At 34.6% G+C, this 22,547-nt stretch overlaps 1 protein-coding gene and 1 non-coding gene across 2 annotated transcripts; both read left to right on the top strand.

Annotated features, from left to right (window-relative positions):
• Positions 1-1,952: 1,952 nt before the first annotated feature.
• Positions 1,953-7,674, top strand: LOC122292509 (urea-proton symporter DUR3). Its single transcript, XM_043100901.1, has 9 exons — positions 1,953-2,287; positions 4,162-4,269; positions 4,358-4,453; positions 4,579-4,661; positions 4,806-5,026; positions 5,132-5,394; positions 5,500-5,738; positions 6,246-6,895; positions 7,238-7,674. The coding sequence occupies exons 1-9, from the start codon at positions 2,105-2,107 to the stop codon at positions 7,507-7,509; spliced, it is 2,115 nt and encodes a 704-aa protein (XP_042956835.1). The 5' UTR covers positions 1,953-2,104; the 3' UTR covers positions 7,510-7,674.
• Positions 7,675-15,777: 8,103 nt separating this feature from the next.
• On the top strand, positions 15,778-15,915 carry LOC122293073. Its single transcript, XR_006237130.1, has one exon. It is a non-coding gene; the product is annotated as a small nucleolar RNA Z247 (small nucleolar RNA).
• Positions 15,916-22,547: the final 6,632 nt, after the last annotated feature.

Genomic DNA, 22,547 nt, shown 5'->3' with positions numbered 1-22,547 from the left:
AGGCCTTGACAACTTTTGACTAGCAAGAACCCGACCCTCATGGTCTCGAACCACAATTCCATACCCTGCACTTCCTTTTGACTCAGATAAGGTAGCATCCCAATTAATCTTGACTTAAACATTTGGAGGAGGAGACCATCTTGTACTGTCAACCACAGACTCACTAGGCAAAACTTTAGTACCAACCTGGATAGCTTGAAACTGGGAGATCAATTCCTTAACCTTGTTAATCAGAATAGAAGGATAAACAAATAAGCCTTTAAAAATGAATTGATTCCTCTGATGCCATATACTCCTGGCCATGACAGCAAAAGTATCCAATACTTCCTAGTCACAGATAGGCATCAGCTTCTCCACTAGCTCTTTGAAGCAACCTGGTCTAATGGAGCTTTTGTTGAGCACAGTGGTCTAATATATAAAAAGGAGCTTTATATCTATGTAGTATATACTACAATATGCATTCATTCTAATTCCTTGTCGACCAACATATCAAATTTATTTGCAAAATTCCAAAATTCTATCATTCTTTAAATATCAATCAAATTAAATATTACAATCTCCAAAATTCCAAATCCAACTAGGAAAGCAAATTGCAATAAACTAGGAATAAGTAATGAAAAGGAAAAAGAATAGAAGAATCACTATATTTACGGTAACTTAGGGTTTTTAACTTGCTAAAAGCCTAAATGGCTAAATGCAGTACTGGAAGGGTCCGGTGTGATGGTGTCGGGCTGAGAAAGGGTACAGAGGCAGCTAAGAAAGGGGACGACGTCACGACGGTCTCGATCTGATGAAGGGAATGCGGCAACATAGAGGCTGGAATAGCAGCGGCAGTTCGGCAGAGCATAGGAGAGGCTGCTAGTGTGAGACTGAAATCGAAACAGGAAAGAGGGGGCGTTTACCCTAATACGAAACAGCACCGTTCAAATTTCCTTTTACAGAGTTAAAGGGAACAAAGCAATGTCATTTTACTTAAGTGAAATGGCGTCGTTTTCTATATGTATAAAAAAGATATATATATATATATATATATATATATTAGTGGGTCGGTCGGTCGGTTCAATGGTTCTTTACGCATACGAACTGACTGACATCAGTTTATATAATTTTCGCTTGACCTCCAATTGGTTTTTCGCCTATTTTGGTCGGTTCCAACATAACGTGGTTGGTTTCCATCAGTTTTTCGATTTTATGTACACCCCTACAAGATAGTGACAACTATATTGATTAGTCTGAATGATAAATATATTTGCAAATATTGTTATACATATAAATCTAGTTCGTATTTAGAGATTTATTATAAGAAACTTGCTACTCATCATTTCTCCTTACTATACACTATATTTTTTCTTTTTTAATTTTTAATTTTTTTTTTAGTTTATTCTTTTTAAACTAATTGAATTTTTTTACTCATTATCTATATATCAAATATTTAGTAAAAGAAAAAAATAAAAAAAATATAATATGTAAAATGATGAATAGAATTTTTATAAAATATTCAAAATAATATATATTAGTAGACGTGGCGTGGCAAGTATCTGCAACAGTGCACTGTTTGTATTTTAGGCTTACAAATATCTTTTTATTTTTAAAAGAAGAAAAAAGTTTCATAGTTGGAATAATGGGATCCAATAAAATATTATTTAGGATTAGTTTGGTAGTTAAAATATTCAGTTTAGTTTAATTTTATTAAATTTAATATTTAAATAAATAACCCTCAAAATTATTAAATTCATATTAATTAAAAATTTTTTTACACATAAAATCTATAATTTTTTTTAACTCAATAACTATTTACACATAAGATTATCAATTTTTTTCAATTTTTTATAAATATTATTAAACTTATATTAATATTTAAATATATTTAAATTTATATTAAATAATTATATAAAATAATTCATTATCTTAATTTATTAGTATTCATAAATAAGTTCAGCTGCGCTTCCAAACGCAGCACTAGTAGATGCCTTCTTCTTGATTTGACTTTCGGGCGCTCCCATCCAAGAAGATTCAAACATATACAAAAGAAAAACATGGAGGAGAGACAGATATAGGAGGCAGCAGCAGCACCACCACCACCAGTAATTAATCGCCTTGCCTCATGGATACGACTCAATCACAGTGCCCACCCTTGGGGTTCTCGGGCAACTACTACCATGTCTCTGACGCTGGCTGTGTGAGACAAAGCAGTTTCTTTCAAGGGAAACCAGTGCTTAGTCAAGGTGTCGGATACTCAGTTATTCTTGGTTTTGGTGCCTTCTTCGCTGTTTTCACATCCTTCCTGGTGGGCATGCCATTAGATGGATTCCTTTCTCTACTCTTTTCTTGGGATCTTAATTATTATCTTCTTGTCTTGCTTAAATATACTGAAGTCTACTGTGGGCATGCTATGGGAGTTCATTTTTAATCGATTTTTTACTTTCTTACACCAGTTTATGTATTGGCCTGATCACCAGTACACTTATGGAGTTCAAAAAGAGCCGCATTCAAGACTGTGACACAACGATGCTGAATATGGATAAATAGTTTTAGATCATTGATATTTTTTAGAGTAATTTGTATAAATATAGTCGAGTTCGGATTTGTTTTCAGTTGTGACCGAATTTCGTAGTGTTTAGTTTGTTAGTCGAATTTAAATCCTAGTTTAGAGTGAGTCTCAATTTTTTTGTTTTGAAGCGTATACCTCCCATAGAGGCAATTTACATATTATGGTGGAATAGAATTCTGAGAAAGTGATTTTCTTTTCTTCTCCCTCTCCCGTGCTTTTATTGCTTCTTGTACTCCTCTCTTCTCCAACCTCCTCGGCTTCTAATCTTCTTCTACTGCTTTCCTCTCAAGACTTTGTAGTCCTACATCACACAAACTTCTAATTCATTAGAATTAATTATTGTGAAGGCAATCTTTGCTTCTTCGTCCTGGATATTTACGCGTTAGTTTATTCGTCAACTAGAACTCATATACAGCTTACATTATCCATTTTCTTCCCGTACAATAACTTGAAAAAAAGAAGTCCCAAAGTCTACCCTTTTCTCACTATTACAAATTTACACTTTCTTACTTTGAGGATACTATGTTAGTTTCTTATGGATTTATATGTTTAATAATCAATTATAATTTTGTTCACAAATAGCTCATTTAATAAACAAATCGAGTTGAACTCAAGTTTGATTAAGCCAATCTCGAGCGGCTTGTCCAGTAGCCTTGTTCATTTCCAGCCTACCTGTATTGTTGATAACAAACTGGTAGTCTTAGTTGTGATCTGTACTTTCTATTTCAAGCGATACTTTAATTCAAACAGTCATCTTCCTTTCTAAGTTTACTCTACTGGTTGCCTTCCTTCGTCTTTTTCTTGGGGGCGAGGTGTGTCTGAATGATAATTAAGAAATGAAGCTGTTTTCTAGTTTGGGTTAGGTTGGTAATTATATATGTTACTATGCAAATATTAACCAATTTTCAAAAGATTGAGTATGTTTTCCTCTCTTACTGATTATAACCCATATAGCACCCACATCTTTATAAGCAGTACAATGAATTCTTGTGTTTTCATTGTAAGACATGCCATAAAAAATTTTCAGTCTAATTATCTATCTCAGGTTTAGGAAAGGCCTGGTACGAGTCTCTACTTCTGAAGACTTTTTCTCCAAATTCCTCCAGTTCCCTTTCTCTTCTCCCTCTCCAGTTAAACTTCAGAACTTGGTTTTCAAATCAGTCCCTAAACTCCTATTTTGTACTCCTAATGATACTGTTGTTTAAAATCTAAGGTTACTAAAGGGTTTTCCCTTCAGAATTCCAAGGATAATTAATCCTAATAAAACATGTTTTCAAAACTCATTTTTGTTCGTGTCTCTAATGAAACTATCCAAGGAACAAGATGGTGGTGCTTTTTTTTTTTTTTTTTTTTTTTCAGTATAGAAGACCAAATTTGTTTCAATTAGTTTGGTATTGAGGCTCTGCCCTCAAGTGGTACATGCGTGCCAGTGTGTGGGGAACAGTCTTTGCATTTTCTGTTTCATTCTGTCCATGATATAGAAGCCCCTATTATTTTTCCCTGCCATCTTTTGGAAATTTCATTATTTATTCTTGAAACCTACAGCCAGTATTATCACTCCCCCTTTATATTAGTCTGTTTCTTGACTATAAACTAACTTGTGGGGACAGGTATGGCTGGAAAAGCGTTATGTTGGATCCCGCCATACGTCTGAATGGTTCAACACTGCAGGGAGAAACATTAAAACGGGACTTATTGCTAGTGTGGTTGTATCTCAGGTAATTCCCGTATTGCTGCTTATTCCATATTTAGATGGACCTCTCACCTCATATTCTGCTTATAAAATTTTAATGGAAACTTATGAAGTGGACTTGGGCTGCTACGATTTTGCAAAGTTCCAATGTCGCTTGGGAGTATGGTGTTAGTGGACCTTTCTGGTATGCAAGTGGAGCTACCATCCAGGCATGTTGAACAAAATTTCCGTCTTGTAAACTGTTGAAAATATTTGAATCCTCTTAACTTTTGTCGTAAGTAGATAGTAATGGGTTTACTTTCCTCAATATATCTTGGTATTTTTTTGTGTGCAGGTACTCCTTTTTGGTGTAATGGCTATAGAGATTAAAAGAAAGGCTCCTCATGCTCATACTGTTTGTGAAATTGTGAAAGCTCGGTACGTAGCATACTTGTGGCAAACCTATCGATATGGTGTACTATTAATTTCTTTATTTTTGGTTAATTAATTCATGCTTTGCTAAATAATTTTCTACTAGCTTGTTTTACACTTAACGTAATCATAATCTTCATCTAATGCCAGTTGGGGGACTGCCGCGCACATGGTCTTCCTTGCCTTCTGCTTTTTGACTAATATTATTGTAACAGCAATGTTGCTCCTTGGTGGATCTGCCGTTGTAAATGCACTTACTGGAGTGAACATTTATGCTGCTAGTTTTCTCATACCAGTTGGGGTTATTTTGTACACATTAGCTGGAGGACTAAAAGCAACCTTCTTGGCAAGCTATATACATTCTGTTATAGGTACTTTACATGAATATTCGTAACTTTTCCTACATAGCTTTGATTGATGTTTATTTATTTGTTGCTTTAGCCTTATTTTTCTTTTGTTTATTTATTTGGCTTCAGTGCATATTGTTTTAGTCATCTTTGTCTACTTGGTTTACACGGCAAGCAGCGAGCTTGGTAGCCCGAGTGTAATATACAACCATTTAGTTGAGGTAGCAAGCAAATCAAGAACATGTGAGGAGCCAGTTTCCCATGGTGGGCAATCTTGTGGCCCTGTTAGTGGGAATTACAAAGGGTCTTACTTGACAATGTTGAGTTCAGGTGGTCTCATTTTTGGGATTATCAATATTGTTGGCAACTTTGGCACTGTGTTTGTTGACAATGTAAGCTTTACTACTAATTGGATGAGAATCCATTTCCTTTGTGCTTCCATATTAGCATTTAGCTATTATTCATTTGTTCTAATAATTCAAAAGAGAAAATCCTAGGGATATTGGGTGAGTGCCATCGCTGCAAGACCTTCATCAACTCATAAGGGCTACTTGTTGGGTGGGCTGGTCTGGTTTGCGGTGCCATTCTCTTTGGCGACATCACTGGGTTTGGGAGCACTGGCCCTTGATCTACCAATTACGGAAAGTGAGGCAAGCCATGGACTTGTTCCTCCTGCTACTGCTATAGCTTTAATGGGGAAAGGAGGATCTGTTCTTCTTCTTACTATGCTTTTCATGTAAGTAGAAATCTGCACTAACTTGATCTTTTGATTCAAAATTACATTGGAAAACCTGGAAGGCCAGCTCATCGATCTGTCAATGGTGATTGCATGTTTTTAATCAGAACTTCACATTTTGAATGAATTCGTTTCAAAATTTTATACTTTCTGAAAATAAAATAATTTTAAAAATGTGGTTGTTCTTTTGTTTATTTATTTGTTAACTGTTCTTTGAGCCCAGTTCTCAGGTGATCTATATTCTGATTTTTCAAAGTTATATAAGCCTAGTGTTTGAGTAACATGCAACGTATTTAATGCCTTATATTTCCTACTAGATCTGCCAACATCCTTTAATACAGATGCACCAAAGTCTATATTTTTGTTTCAATGTAACAGTAGGAATACTGGAGGCTTTGCATTTTCTTTTAATCTTAATAGTTCCTTTCTATATTTAAATCCGAATTCACAAATAAAAGCATGTTTCAACATCCTATCTAACTATTGCTTGCTTCTATAATTGACCAGGGCAGTGACATCTGCTGGTTCATCTGAGCTAATAGCAGTTTCCTCATTATGCACATATGACATCTACCGCACTTACATAAATCCAGAGGCAAGTGGAAAGGAAATCCTTAGAGTGTCGAGGGGTGTTGTCCTCACCTTTGGCTGCTTTATGGGAATGTTAGCAGTAATACTGAACAAAGCTGGAGTTTCTTTGGGTTGGATGTATCTTGCCATGGGAGTGCTTATTGGTTCAGCAGTTCTTCCCATTGCTTTTATGCTTCTATGGAAGAAAGCCAATGCATGTGGTGCCATCCTCGGTGCAACTGGTGGTTGTGTTCTTGGAGTAATCACTTGGCTCTCAGTTGCAAGAATAGAGTATGGCCGTGTGAATCTTGACACAACTGGTCGAAATGCACCAATGTTGGCTGGAAATCTTGTCTCTATACTTACTGGAGGATCTGTTCACGCTATTTGTAGCATTTTGTGGCCTCAAAACTATGATTGGCATACCACTAAGCAGATCACACTGGTTGAGAAAGAAAAGAGTGAGCAGCCAGAAGAAGAGTTCAATGAGGAAAAGCTGATGGTGGCTAAAGCATGGATAATAAAATGGGGCGTTGGTTTTACTGTCTTGATTGTTATATTGTGGCCTCTTCTCTCCCTTCCAGCAGGTAAATTTCATTAGTAGGCAGTTGAATGCCATATTACATATACTTCGTGAAAGCGAAGGCTAGTTCTTTAAAATCTTTGATCATGAAACTACTTTGAGAGAAAACATTTTCAAAGTCTATGCCATCGTATAAAAAATGATTTTGTTGTCATTTTATGACAAAAAAATGCTGTTGCCCTTCAAACTGAATAATCATTTCAGTAAATGAGTTCAATAGCCTTATTGATTTAAGAAAAGAATAATATATTTAGTAAGAGAACCATTGTCCTAACCGCTCAAAGGGAAAAAATCAATTGTTCCAACTATATTCGATTAATAACTGTCTCAATTTTTTATAATGCAGGAGTATTCAGTAAGGGGTACTTTACATTCTGGGCAGTGATTGCTATAGCATGGGGTACTATTGGTTCTGCTGTAATTATTGGTTTACCACTGGTAGAAAGCTGGGCAACTATCCGAAGCATCTTTCTGGCGATGTTTACAAATGACAAGCTCATGGAAAAGGTTGAGGAGATGAATTTGAAACTGCATACAATCATGTTGGCTATACCTGAAGCAGAGAAAATTTACTTGCTTGAGAAAGAGAAGGCCAAGAAAACCAAAGCATCAGAGTAACAAGTTGGCTTCACACCCAGCTTAAGCAGCTTTTTTTTTTTTTTTTCAAATGAATCTTCAATACTGCAATTGGTACATGCTATTTGATCATGATTTCGAGATAACTAAGGTCTGTCTTATGAATATATTTAGAATTGAAGTGGCAACCTATAAGACTTAGAAGGATTTGTGTGTGTGTGTGTGTGTGTGTGTGTGTGTGTGTGTGTGTGTGTTTTTTCTGATTTTCCAGAATGGTGCTAATTGAATCGCTTGAATTCATAGAAGAAAGAAATCATCTCTACTAGAGTAGCCGATTTTAGACATTTTTACCTTTGCACTGGATCGCTTTGGAGTGAAAGAAATTGAAAATTCGTAACACCCCCTTAGCCAGAGGTTAAGAATGCTACATCAACATAGCACCAAGTAATAACATATCCATCAGTTGTAAGAAACTCAAACCCTCAGACCATACTTCATTTCTTTACATCATTATAACTTAAAAGCTAAAACGATGTGATCAACACTTACTAGGACTATATTAAGGCATGCTCTAGTTCTAACTTGTTACTAATACTCATCTTCCATGGGATATTTATAACATACAAAAACAAATTTAGTCTCAATACTCAATAAAAAGTACATACTATATTAAAAGGTTCTAACTCATGATTTATTTTTTAAAACATCCTTAAACACATTATGTGATGCCTACAAACTCCGCTTGGAATTTGACGGAGCTTGAAATATCGAGACATGCAACATAAGGTCACATACCCCCGTTCATGACGGTTAAAGATGAAGTGCACCTAATATGCATCAAACAGTATGCAGTATTTGAAACGAATAACTTTTTTCTTTGAACAATACACAATGTACCAAAGCTACTATACCTCAAAAACATAAACATGATTCATATATCTAAAATAAATAGATACGCAAACTATTACTACAATTGTCCAACATGTCTGTAACAAAATAAGTACTAGAGACAACACTTTACAAATACAAACTAGGGGTGAAAACCAAAGGTCTTGGTGGGGTTTCGGTCCAAAACCTAAACCTCACCAATAAGCAAATTATGTGTTTATCTTGATTGAAACTGGTTAGTGAAGGGGAAGAAAACCGTCGACGTCAGTCTCGATTTTCTTCTTGTTGGTTCGCTGATGTTGTTGGTGGTGCGATGAGAGAAAGAGAGAGAGAGAGAGGAATGAGAAACAGAGATTCACCCGAATGCAATCATCAATGACACAAACACTAGAATGCAAACAAAGTTATAAACATTCGAACGCAATCATTACATATTCACAAAGTTACAAATACAAAAAACATTGGTTGATGGACTCATGGAGGAACACAGATAGAGACTCATAGACCTGAATGCAATCATCACAGACTCAGGGTCGCAGACTTGCAGTCATGCTCTGTGTGTGTGTGTGTGTGTGTGTGTGAGAGAGAGAGAGAGAGAGAGAGAGAGATTAGAGAACGAGGACTAAGAAAGTGAGATAAATGAGATCAAGAGGGAGAAGAAGAGGGGGGTGTTTATTTGAACCCTAATTCCAAAAGACGTCGTTTCATCTTTAATTTTTTTTTTCCAAACAGTATGTGTAAAATGATGTTGTTTCACTTAACGGCATTATTACTTAAAAATATATATATTATAGATCCGTCGATTCGGATGCTTGAACTGAATTCAAACTGGAATTGAACTAGCCTACATTGGTTTCTTCAAATTGCTACTGCCTCCCGATCGGTTCTCCACCAGCTTTGGTTGGTTCCTAACTTTGGCAACCGGTTCTCGTCGGTTCCTGTCGGTGCCGACCAATTCTTTCTGTTCCTGTGCACCCCTAATACAAACAAGCTAAAACTAATGAATTAAACTACTGAGCTGGTCAATCAGCTAAACTATAATATCTACAATCACATCCAAGAAATGGAGCATCGATGCAATTAGTTCCTCGTCATCTCTCTGTTGCCTTTTCGAACTCATCCAATTGATTGAGCATGGATACTCTAGATCCTAACACATCATCTACCATTTTAGGGGGAATGGTAATTGGGACTACCAAGTGAGATTTTACAAATTTAAGCAAGTGAGCTACTAAGCTACCAAAAATATACATATGCATGTATGATAATAAAGTGAAATGTATGTATCATGACATGGACTTAAACATGCGTGACATGACTTGACAAATAGTATGACATGATCTTGACTTGATAATAACGTGACATGGCTTGACTTGAACATAGCAGGATGTGACATGAACATGACCTTGTTACACATACATAGTTATTTAACATGAACTATAGATGAACATGACTTAAATCCAAATATCAACTTAGAAAAATTAAAACCAAACACAACTATGAGAACTACTCCTTGGTTGATTCATGTTTTAGGCAAAACTACATTTTGTTGCTACTTGACCTTCTAACATGCTAATATGCTTAAAACTGAATTTATCAATCTTAAAAAATCACATCCTTAGTTCTATGCTAAGATTCCAATTTATATATTTCATGAAAACTCAAAATCACTACATCAAGGAAGAATGCCAAAACACCAAATTTAGGTTAAAAAGAACCAACGATTGATGTTTTTGGTCTAAAACTTTCAAATCAACTCCAAAGACTCCAGAAGTCCATAAAAAATCTCTTAACATGTCCATCATTCAAAATTAAGTAATAGCATGCTTGATTAAATAACAAAATATCACTTAAACAATTAGTTTGCACAAACACCATGAAATCGAATATAGCATGCTTTGGACTTGAAATAAAGTGACAAGATCCTTGATTTTCATGAAATAATTCTTCAAAAAAATACAATCATATACCTCACATTCAAATTCTAAATTTATCTTAGAATTAAATCTAGCATGACTTGGTAAAATTTTCATCAAAAACATATATCATATCTAAGAGCCTCTAGATTGAGTTTTAAACAAACTCTTGCATGTATAACAACATTTCATCAAAGATCTAAACTATAACCCTTCAAAATAAACTCTTAATCCATAGATCAAAGTCTCAAGAACAACATATATGAATATCACAGCCATTAGATCAAGTTTCTATAACCAAAAATTACAACTTTACCAAAACGGAACAATTTTGAGTCATCCAATTTCTACAAACATGCAAAACTCTTTTATTAAAATACAAATATGCTACAAATCCAATCCTAACTTGCATATAAACATGTTAACACTTCACCATAGAAATATCTATCCAAAGTATCACCAAAAACTGTATAAAACTTCTAAAGTTTCACACAAATATCAAAACTGTCACCACTTACCCCTTTGCATCACCAACCAAACTTTCACCAATCAAAACTCCATGAAGATTTCACCAACACACATCCACATAAACTAGACTCAATGAAGAACAAAATAAAGTAGGATTACGCCATAGAAAATACTCACAAGGAGGTGGAATGAAGCAAAGAAAATCTATCCAGAAACTATTTCACAACTCTCTCTTGGTTTTCTCTGGAAAAGTGTCTAAGTGTGGGGTGAAATGTAAGGGGAATATGATATAAGAGAGGGCTAACATAAAGGATGGCCTGAGTGACCCTTGGATGGAAGGGTGGCAACTGAAAAGATGTGGAGAAATGGGTTGCATAGCTGCTGGTTTTCAACTGCAGTCTAGCCAAGTGGATGAGCTAGTGTTGTAGCCTTTTTTTATTATTGCCATCAAGTCACTATTAAGACTAGCCATTGAGTGGCACAACCATAGCTTGGCCTTGGGAAGAGGAAGAAGCATGCTCAACACATGGGATTTAGTTCTTCAATTGGATTCCAATGGTTTAGGATTGAACTAGGATTGAAACCCTCTTTTAGTTGACCAAATAGTATTTGGTTGGTGGAATAGTATTTTTGCAAAGTTTTGCCACGTATAAGAAAAATCGCGTACTAATACTAATTCCTTCATATTCAAAATCTAAATTAGTACTGTTTTCAATAAAATCTATTTTTTGACCAATCATATTAGATTAGTGCACATATTAGTGCGCAGTTATACTTGAACTAGATTTTTTCCATTTTTGCATAGGTGGCACGATCACATAGCTCAATACACACTCAATTTCATCACACTTCAATCTCCATGTGACAAGTTTCCTAACATATGAATGACTAGGATTGTGTCATGTGTCCAACCAAAAAGTAATCCTAATGATTCTAAGTGGATTAGGACATTCAATATGGCAATCTGACAATCGTTTAAACAGGTTGCCACATGGCGCTCTCCTTGGTGTTACTATTCACATGAAGAATTTGAAAAATTTTTATTACACCATAAAGTCTTAAATATTTCTGAGTCTAATGGTAAAATTAGTTTCTCAAAATTATACTCCTAAGTGCCTTAATAAATAAAAATGCAATTCTATCACCATAGTGGATTAAGATCTAACTAAGCTGACAGATTCAAACCTAATCGATCAGTAGATTCGTGAAATCTTTTCGAAATTTGGTGACATCTCTAAGGGTTAAAGAACTCATTTATTGAATTTCACTCGAGTCGTTATACATTAAATATTTATACAGATAACAAGTAAACACTTGTCATATTTATAATATAAATGACTAATAAATAAATAAATGATATTAAGAATTAGTTATAATATAAATTAATATTAAAATTTTGAATCATTAGAACATTCAATAAAATCATATATATATATATATATGTATATATGTATATATATATAGAGAGAGAGAGAGAGAGAGAGAGAGAGAGAGAGAGAGAGAGAGCCCCTCAACTACCAAAAGATTGAAATGTATCATCTCTAAACATTACTAAATTAAAAGCATATCACATAAGTACTGTAGAAGCTGAATACTACGTAATGACTTACGCTATTAGTGAATTGATATGGTTGCAACACTTCTTTCAAGAGATTAGCTTTCCAGCTCCTACTCCTCTCTAGTTACTTTGTGATGATTAAGTTGTAGTGCTTATTGCCTCTTATCCCATGTTCCATGAGAGGACTAAGCGTATAAATTGATTGTCACTTCATTTGAGATAAAATATTGAGAGATAATATTTATAAATCTTTTGAGAAGTCTAGTGATCAACTTGTAGATTTGTTTCATAAGTTGTTGTGTCATAGTCGATTAAAATTTATCTATTCTAAGTTGGGTTTACATGACATATAATGCCCCAACTTGATGGAAAGTGTTAGAGAGCATAATTGTAATAAGTATATCCCCTTGAGAGTATAATCGTTGATTGAAAATTATAGCATATATAGCGGAAGAGTAAGAGACGGATAATTGTTCGAATAAGTTAGCTCTCCTCTTCTTTTGTTATATGAAAATCTAACATTTGTAATAGTTATAAGATTCAAAATCAACAAACAATTGGAAACTTTTACAATCTATGCTAAGATCTTATGTAAATGTCTCCTTTTAGTTTAAATGACTTCTACCATGCATATCTGATGATCATGCAATCCAATTGAGACTTTATGCAAAACCAAGCTCTTCAATGCCCTAAATATACCCTTGATTTCAAAAGGGACAAAAAAAATTGTTAAAGAACTACTATAATTTGAAGTCATTTAGCCTAGCCAAGTCCTTATTCATCTGTAATTTTATTAGTTAGAAAAAATATGGTAGTTAATGAATATATATGCAGCATTATGTGGCCCTCAGGCAAAAATTAAAAATTAAAAATTAAAAAGTAAAAATAAAACTCAACAGCAAAAGAGTTATGGGATGAATTGTATGAGTCTCAATTATTCTCCAACCTTTACTTGAAGTTGGGCTATCATCAAATTAGTATTAAACCAAAGGATATACTTAAAACTTGTTTTTAGGACATATGAAGAACATTATGAGTTCCTAAGCATTATGTACTTTGGGCTAAATAATGCCCTCTCAACTTTTTAAGACTTCCCAATGGTATTTCTCAAGTTCATGTGAGAATGTTTAAACACATTGAAGCAACACCATTTATTTAGTAAAAGGAGCAATTATAGATTCAATTACCTAGAAGTGGATTAATTGGGGCATTGGGTTTCAACTAATGGATTTTTGTTGAAATTTTACATGTTCTCATGGTTTATCCTTATGAATCATCTAGATCATAGCTCATTTATTCATCCATTGCATTTTTAAGCTGCCTCAATTCAAAGGTGAAGACAAGCCGAGGCCGTACTCCAAACCTTTGAAAACATTCCTTTGTACTTAAGTACATTAATTATGCCTCCAAGTTTTTGTTCAAACAAAATTCAAAAGCCTCCCTTCTCAATTTGATAACCATGCATCAAACTATATACCCACCAAAACGTGGACCCAATTATTTATAATACATTTTAAATACAACTTCAAATTCCATTAGTAAACAATACTATCAATTTTATCAACCTAAACAACGTTAAGAAAACACAAAATTGCACATCTCACTTAATTTTCAAAGAGATTTTGTTCCTATCAAGTTTAATTTTTCAAACTAAACTACACACAGAACTCATAATTATCATATGTTCAAGTTCTCTTATGTCATTCTCTTTTTCAACGTTTAGAATTCTTCTTTAATGCAATTTTATAAAATTATGATACAAACCTTTAATCTTTTTTCTACTGTTTTTTTACTCAACAACATAAACTCAAGTACACTTTATTGACATTTTCAATATGATCATAGAAAACATGAGGAATCATGTATTTTAATTATTGATGTGTATAGTGATATTTATTTTAATATTTTGTAGGATTTAAACTTAGAATGGTTGATTATTGATGTTCTACAAAACCGAATTCAATGTGCCCCAAAATTTCTATAAACGGGTAATTCTATAAACAGGTAATTAATCTATGAAAATTTACTACTATTCCTATTTTACTTCGTTCTGATTATAATATATGTGTTTTTTTATTTACATAAATTTTTATATAGTTACAAATTAAAACTTTTTGATATAATAATGGTTTGTTTTGTTGGTATGGATTGATTAAAATATGTTGAAATATGCTAATTTGTTTTATGTGAAAAAATATCGATTCCTAGTTGCTTCACAAGAAAAGTTATAAATTATTAAATATTTATATTTCTTGAAAGGACTTGGACTATATAATTTGGAAGGAAAAAAATAATTGACGCATTTTTTTAAGAAAAAAGTTGTCGATTCAAGTTTTAAAATGTCTTCTCCATCTTCTAATCCTCCTTTCTTCTTCTTCTTCTTCTTTTTTTTTTATTTTTTGTTGTTTTTTTAAGCAACGTCCTCCTACGATTCTAAGAATGGAACTTTGAGAAGTTTATATTTCTAGTCTAGAATGAGGTCTTGGGTTATATCCCCAAATATGAAATATTTAGTCAATCAACATGATCAAATTAGACAAACTTTTTTTTTATGGCCAACCAATATCGTTTCATTTCATTTGATGGTTTAGAGTATCCACTTTTTGAATCAAAAGGTAATCATTGGTGGTTTCAAGCATCTTAGTATGACACCCTTGATCCCAACTTATATTTTGGTAGAGAACCCATGGCACTAGGAATATGCACCGTATGGTTACACCCCTGCTTTTTGTGGGAAATGTCGTGTGCTCGTAATGAGGATAAACCTAATCATTCTGGTGATAAAGATAAAATTAACAAGCTCTCCAATGTCAAGCAATCATTATAAGCCTACAATTCTTAAATTGCTAAAATAGTGTGCCTATAAATATAATTCTACAACTCTCAGTTATGGGAGAATTAATTTCATAGTTCAAAGTGTTCCATATTATTTTATGGTATCACTGGATATACATACACTTGTGTCTCTATTATGGATCTTGTTTCATTGTCTTCGTTTCTTCCTGTTAATCCCGTAGCCTCATTGTTTCCAGTTAATCTCCATTCCCTTATTACTATTAAGCTTACCAAAGATAATTATCTTCTTTGGAAAGTCCAAGTTGCACCTTACCTCCACAGAGAACAACTTTATGGATTTGTTGATGGCTCTATCTCTAGCCCTCCTAAGTTTCTCAGTGATACAACCTCTTATCACTTCATGCAAATGCCAAATCCAACATATGCTCGATGTTTCCAATAGAACCAATTGACCCTTAGCACCTAGATGTTGTCTTTGTCTAAAGGTGTTTTTGCACATGTTGTTGGTTGCTCCACGTTGCGTGACATTTGGTCTGCACTTGAACATATGTTCACCTCTACATCCACTACTCGTATGATGCATATTCAAACCCAGTTCTCTAGCATAGAAAAGGGCAACACTACAATCACTGATTACTATCAAAAGATTAAGTCTATGGCAGACATCCTTGTTGCCATAGGTCAACCCTCTATGATTATGATTTTGTCTCATATTTGCTTGGTGGTCTTGACTTCTCCTATGATCCTTTAGTCACATCCATCACCACTCGTGTGGATCCCCCCCTCTTGAGGACATTTATAGTCATCTGCTTAGTTTCGAACTACACATTGATCAACATACTGTTGCTATTGACACTGTTGTTGGTTCAGCCAAAATTGCAACACGAAGTGATGCCTCCCAAAACTATGGTTATGGTTAATCTACTTATCAATAATGCTATTTTCCTCTAATGCTCTTCCTGGCAAAGGTTGTGACAAAGGTCATGGTCATGGTCATGGCCAAATATGTGGTAAGACTGGCCAAATGTGCGACAAGACTGGCCACATTGCTATCAAATACTTTCACCAATTTTATATATCTTTTCAAAGTACTCAGTCTAACATAGTTGCCTATGCCACTGCTCCTCAACTGACTAGTGACATCATTCGGTACCTGGACATAGGCTATCACATTACAAATGATCTTCAAAATCTAACCATTCACTTAGAACCCTATGTTGGTATATATCACACCCAAAATGGTACAGGTTTGGTTATCAATAATGTTGGATCTACCCAGTTAACCACTCTTCTCTCCAACTTTACCCTTAAAAATATTTTTCACATCCCTTCTATTACAAAGAGTTTCTTTTCTGTTAGCTAGTTTACTCATGATAATAATATTTTTAGTGAGTTTCATGTGGGTTATTTTCTTATAAATGATGATGTTATGAGGAGAATTCTATTGCATGGCAAAACTAAAGATGGGCTTTATTCGTTTTTATCTACCATTGCCTATTCTTCAAGCAACGTGTCCCACTACAAGTTTGGCATTTTTGACTTCATCATCCACCCTATCGTATTGTCAAGCAAGTTGTCTCCAAGCATTCTATATCAGTCTTCACCACTGCAACTCCTTCTACATGTACTATCTGTCAACAAGGAAACATTCACCATTTTTCAATTAGTCACTCTCAGTCTAAATATAGAATCCCTTTAGAGTTAATTTTTGCTGATGTTTAGGGTCATATCCCTTTTCTTTCTGTTAATGGGAATAAATATTATGTCTTCTTCGTTGATCATTTCAGCAAACATACCTAGTTGTATCCCATCACCAATAAACAAGATGTTTTCTCTAATTGTATTGCATCCCAAAAGCTCAGAGAAAGACAGTTTAATTGTAAAATAATTTTTATCCAAATTGACTAGGGTAGTGAGTTTTGTTCTTTCCATCCAAAATACTATGTCTTCTTTTCGTCCAAGATTTCCATCCAACATTGTGTATCTTGCCCTCATACTTTTCAACAAAATGGGTCTATTGAATGATGTCATCATTCTATTGTGGAGACTAGTCTTTTCCTTATGTCCACAACACTATCCCTCTCCAATATTGGAACCACGCCTTTCTCATGGCTACTTACCTCCTTAATCACCTTCCTACTTTACATCTTAACTCTGTCACCCCATTTGAAAGACTATTCTCCAAAACTCCTTATTACTCTATCCTTCATAAATTTGGGTGTGCATGCTATCCTTTTCTCAATCCCTTTAACAAACACAAACTCAATTACTGAACTAGACTTTGTGTCTTTCTTGGCATTAGTATCCTCCATCATGGTTACATCTTGATCTCTCCTCTAGTAAAGTTCTCCTCTCCTCTCTCATGGTGTTTGATGACAGTTTTTTTCCTTTCTCTACCTATACTTCTATGTCTAAGTCCCCCCCATCTAGTATACTTCCCTCTACTATTCATCTACTACCTGTACCCGTTGAGACTCCCTTGCTACAAGTGTCCCATAACCCTTCTCCATGTGTCATGTCTAAACCTACTTATTCTCCAAGTATGAGATCTCCTTCCTCTATTTCGACCTCCCCTGCTTCTAAGGCATCTACAAGTCAAGTACCAAGTTTCGACCCCATCGACTCCTTTACACAATGCAAATCCAATGATCACCTATGTCAAGAATTAGATCCACAAGCAAAAAGTACACACTGATGGAACCATACAATAATCTCTACCTAGGGCTTTACTCACTCTTGTTCTAGTATTGTAGAACCTACTTGTTTTACACAAGCCAACAAGCACCCTGAATGGCATCAAGCCATTGACACCAAATTTATATCTCTCATAAGAAATGGTACTTGGTCCTTGGTGCCACCGAAGCCACACATGAATATTGTAGGTTGCTGATGGGTTTATCGAATTAAAGGCAAAGCAGGTGGGTCCTTAGAACGATATAAAGCGAGGCTTGTTTCTAAGGGCTATCATCAACAACATGGTGTCGACTTTGATGATATGTTAAGCCCCATGGTTTAGCCTACAACCATTAGACTTGTTCTTGCCTATGCTATTTCCCACCACTTGCCATTACATTAGCTCGATGTTCAAAATGCCTTCCTTCATAGAGTCCTTTCTGAAGAAGTCCATATGCAGCAACCCCTAGGCTATGTTTATCCTCGCTTTCCTCAGCACGTATGCAGACTCCATAAAGCTTTATATGACCTCAAATAGGCACCTGTGCATGGTATTCTCATCTAAGCAATAAGTTACTTGCACCTGACTTTTACAACTCAAAATCAGGACATCTCTTTATTTTTCTACAACCAGCGTGGAGTTCGACTCTTCATTCTAATATACATTGATGACATATTCATTACATGTTATAATGCTAGTATTATTCAGCTAGCCATTCAATCCCCAAGCCGTGAATTTGCAATAAAGGATTTGGATCCAATAAGTTATCATCTTAGTTATTATCTTAGTGTTGAATTCACACATGTTCTTACTGGCTATCTCCTATCTTAGCATCTTTATATCGTTAACTTGTTACAGCGCACTAACATGATCCATGCTAATAGTGGCAAACCAACGTGGTCCTTAGAGGTAGCCATGGCCCCCCACTTTGTGAAAACATAAATTACTCTCATACATTTTATACATATTTCTACAAATATAGAAAATCCCCCCCCCCCCCAAAAAAAAATTTTATAATTTCCATATAATCTTTAAAAATTTTTAAAATTTTAATATACATAAAAATATCTCTTTCCAATTTTTTTTTGTAGTCGCAAATTTTTGTTTAATTTCTATATATTATCTATTTTCAAAGATGTGGCTTCTCCAAAATTAAACTTATAACTAAGTTTAGGAAAAATAATAAACTTATTAATATGGTTCCCCCAGTTTTTTATTATACAATATTGAGTTTTTTAATATGGAATCTAAATTGAAAATACAAGAAAGATTATTTAGAGTCGATGATCTATAAGAAAAATAATTTGCAATTATATTTTTATGATTTTTCAATCTTTTTTTAATTTACCTAAGATAAATGATGTTTGCAATATTAAGATGTGCAAGTCCCGCCCACTTCCTTTAAAAAAAAGTAAATCTAAGACCTACATGAAAAAATTATTTTTTAATGATAGACTCCACCTTTTTCTTTCTTTTTTTTTTCAAATGGAGTGCTATAGCTTGCATACCCTAAGACTGTATCTAACATTACTCTTTATATAAATATGTCACACAGTAGAAAAGTTGGCCTCCCCTCAACACAATTGCTAGTTCCGCCACTACATGCCAAGCCTATTTGATTACGCATGTCATCATTGAACAACTTTCACTCCACCAAGGAAATAATTTTTCAAACCTCACTCTTTATAGAAGCATTGTTGGCGCATTGTAGTATCATTGCATCACTTGATTGGACATCTCATTTACAGTTAATAAAGTATGTCAATTTATGCATAAACCAACTGATGTTCACTGGAGTGTTGTAAAATGAATCTTAAGGTACCTTAAGTCCACTGTCCATAATGGTCTTTTTTTTCCGACCAAGCACTTCCTCTCAACTTCAAGTTTACTTAGATGCTAATTTGGCAGATTGCCATGATGACAAATAGTTCAATAGTGGATATTGTGTTTATTTTGGCCACAATCTTATATCTTGGTCATCCAAGAAACAATCCATTGTAACCCGCTCCAATACTAAGGCAAACTATCGCACCATTGTGAATGTAACTGCATAGGTTATATGGTTTCAAGCTCTACTACGAGAACTCGATATAGTCACTCAACATAAATGGTTTTGTGGTGTGATAATATAGGTGCAACCTATCTAACAGCCAATCTCGTGTTTCATGCAAGGACAAAACATGTGGAACTTGACTGTCATCTAATTTGTGAGTAGGTCTACCGCAACAATATGGAGGTTCGGTTCCTTTTAAGCAAAGATCAAATTTTTTATCTTTTGACTAAACCACTAGTTTTAGTTCGCTTTGAGCATATACAGTCCAAGCTCAACATGGTTTTGAGCATGGTTGCACTAGCATGGGTGTAATAAGGATAAATCCAATCACTATGGTGATCAAGATAAAATTGAATTTTCAAGTGTTCAAGCTAAAGTTAAAAGCTCTCCAATATTACGTAATCAATTGTAATTATGACTCCAATAGCAATTATTATAAGTCAACAATTCTTATACTACTAAAATAGTTTGCCTATAAATATAATACTACAACTCCCAAAGTGTTTATGGGAGAATTTTGTATTTCTTAATGTGTTGCCTACTGTTTTAGCTCGTATGCTCGGCACATGGGGTGTATAAAAATTTCGTAACGGAAAAGATATAGGGTTTGCCATAAACTACAAACAAGAGCACTAGCAAAATATTAAAAATACCGAATTCAATATCATAAATGTCCATAAGTTAGTTGTATCTCAAAACTCCCAAATAACTAAAGTTATTATCCATTCCTCTGTTCATCAAAATCACTCAAACGGATACAATTAGACATTAATAGAATAATAACCTACATGGGGATAGGCCCCAATCTCACTCATCAGGCTGAATTGGGTCTCCATACTCATACTCACCCTCATTGCTTACATCTACAACAAAGTCTACGTTTCCAATGAGTGAAATTTTAATGAGACTACTGTGGTGAGATATCAATAAATATCTATATGTAAGAACCATGAAAAGGCTTATAATATATGAAATGGTAGTAAAAATATGAAGCAGAAAATTCAGGAATTACAGCAATGATACATGCTTACTGAGGCGGTGGAGAACAAGCAAACAATATTCCACCCTAGGCAACAAGAATAAATAATCACATGCATTCATTTAATTCAAGAACAACAAGAAGGGCAAGCAAATTCTTTCCATGATTTTAAAATCTTTTACAAGTCAAAATTGAGTAATCATAAATATCAAGATAGAAGTTTTCGAGCATCCAATGCTTAAATATTAAAATATAAGGCTCAAACTTGAGAACCCTGCATCCTCCAATTATCTCAAGTTCATTAATTAATCAAAGTCTATCAAGGGCTCCAATCCCTTTCATTAATCATCTTAAAACAGTATTTTCACTTTATGTATGCGCCATGGCCTCCCCTAAGCCGACCATGCACACACCCCGATTCCCTTAGTCACACTATGAATATGACTTCATAACAAGCGATATGAATATGACTTCATAACAAGTGACACTTAGCTTCACTTACTTGTCCTTCACCACAAAGTCCTCTAACATTCACTAATAGAGAGGCAGTGACTTTGATTAGAGAGCATTATGGTCCCGTCAGGGTCTGTTGATCGCTCAATATCAACCAAGAGGATGTCACTTTATTATTACGCACTCTAAGTGACCAAGGAAGCTCTACTGAGATAATACTTCATTTTGACTTGGCGTCGTAAGACACACACACTCACCTACAATTAAAATGGCCAACATTCTCTTTAAAAATTTCGCTTCAAAATCAAAATACGACACTTTAAAGATTTCAAAATGTTCATACAATGTACAAGAAAACATATCAAAACATTATGTAGTTTAAAACCATGAAATTGCTTAAGTAACCTTGTATGAATGGTGTAAACGTAAAAGCAACATTCAGAGTAGAATAGCTATATAACAAGGCGTGAGATGGAGTAACCCTTCTTCTGATAACATGAGCTAAACATACATATATCACGACCATAAGTATGCATTGTAAGCATCATCCAAGTAGACACTTACCTACTTAAACCGCGAAGGCTTCTTCTTGAGCTTGGTCGATGGCGGATTGACTTTCCCAATTGGTTCGAGGATAACCTCAAGCATCCATGTGTGTGGGAACTTACGCTCTAGAGAAGTATGGTCCTCTTTCCGAAAGGATGCTAGGATAAAAAGGAAAGAGTGGAGAGAGAAGAGTGCTTTGAGATTTCTAAAAAAAATGTGAGTGAAAGAGATGGTCAACATGGAGAATAAAAAGGGAAAAGAAAACGTCACAGGTCCTCTATTACAAGTCATAGGATTGGTTCATTGCTAGGTGAGTTCCTAGTACTCCAGGTGCGTGAGGTGATAGCGACTGAAATGATGAGTTCTGCCGTGCTCAAGAAGCACAACCAAGGGTTTGACTCTCCCAGATTCCGAGTGGAATTGGACGGATTGAGAAGTATTGAGACATACAACAAAAAGGTTACCTACTCCCATTCATGACAATTAAAGATGCAGTGCACCTAGCATGCATATAATAGTATGCAAGATACATTACAGATAATTTTATTCTTAAATAATTAAAACTGTACCAGAAACTATATCCCAAACATAACATGCTTCACAACTTCATAATAGAGTAATAATTGTAACGTTACAAACTTGTCCATCATGAATGTAACATAAATAAGGTATAGTATTGAATAACATAACTACATACTAACTCACTGAACTGCTAGCACAACTCACCTAAGATAGACAAAATCCTATCT

Source organism: Carya illinoinensis, chromosome 13, assembly GCF_018687715.1.
Source record: "Carya illinoinensis cultivar Pawnee chromosome 13, C.illinoinensisPawnee_v1, whole genome shotgun sequence".
Lineage (NCBI taxonomy): Eukaryota > Viridiplantae > Streptophyta > Magnoliopsida > Fagales > Juglandaceae > Carya > Carya illinoinensis.
This window is presented reverse-complemented; position numbering and strand designations above follow the sequence as displayed.

Coding starts and splice junctions, on each gene's coding strand:
- LOC122292509 (XM_043100901.1), top strand. CDS start 2,105: ATGGATACGACTCAATCACAGTGCCCACCCTTGGGGTTCTCGGGCAAC. Junction 4,662..4,805: donor TGTGAAATTGTGAAAGCTCG/GTACGTAGCATA, acceptor ATCTAATGCCAG/TTGGGGGACTGCCGCGCACA. Junction 6,896..7,237: donor TCTTCTCTCCCTTCCAGCAG/GTAAATTTCATT, acceptor TTTATAATGCAG/GAGTATTCAGTAAGGGGTAC.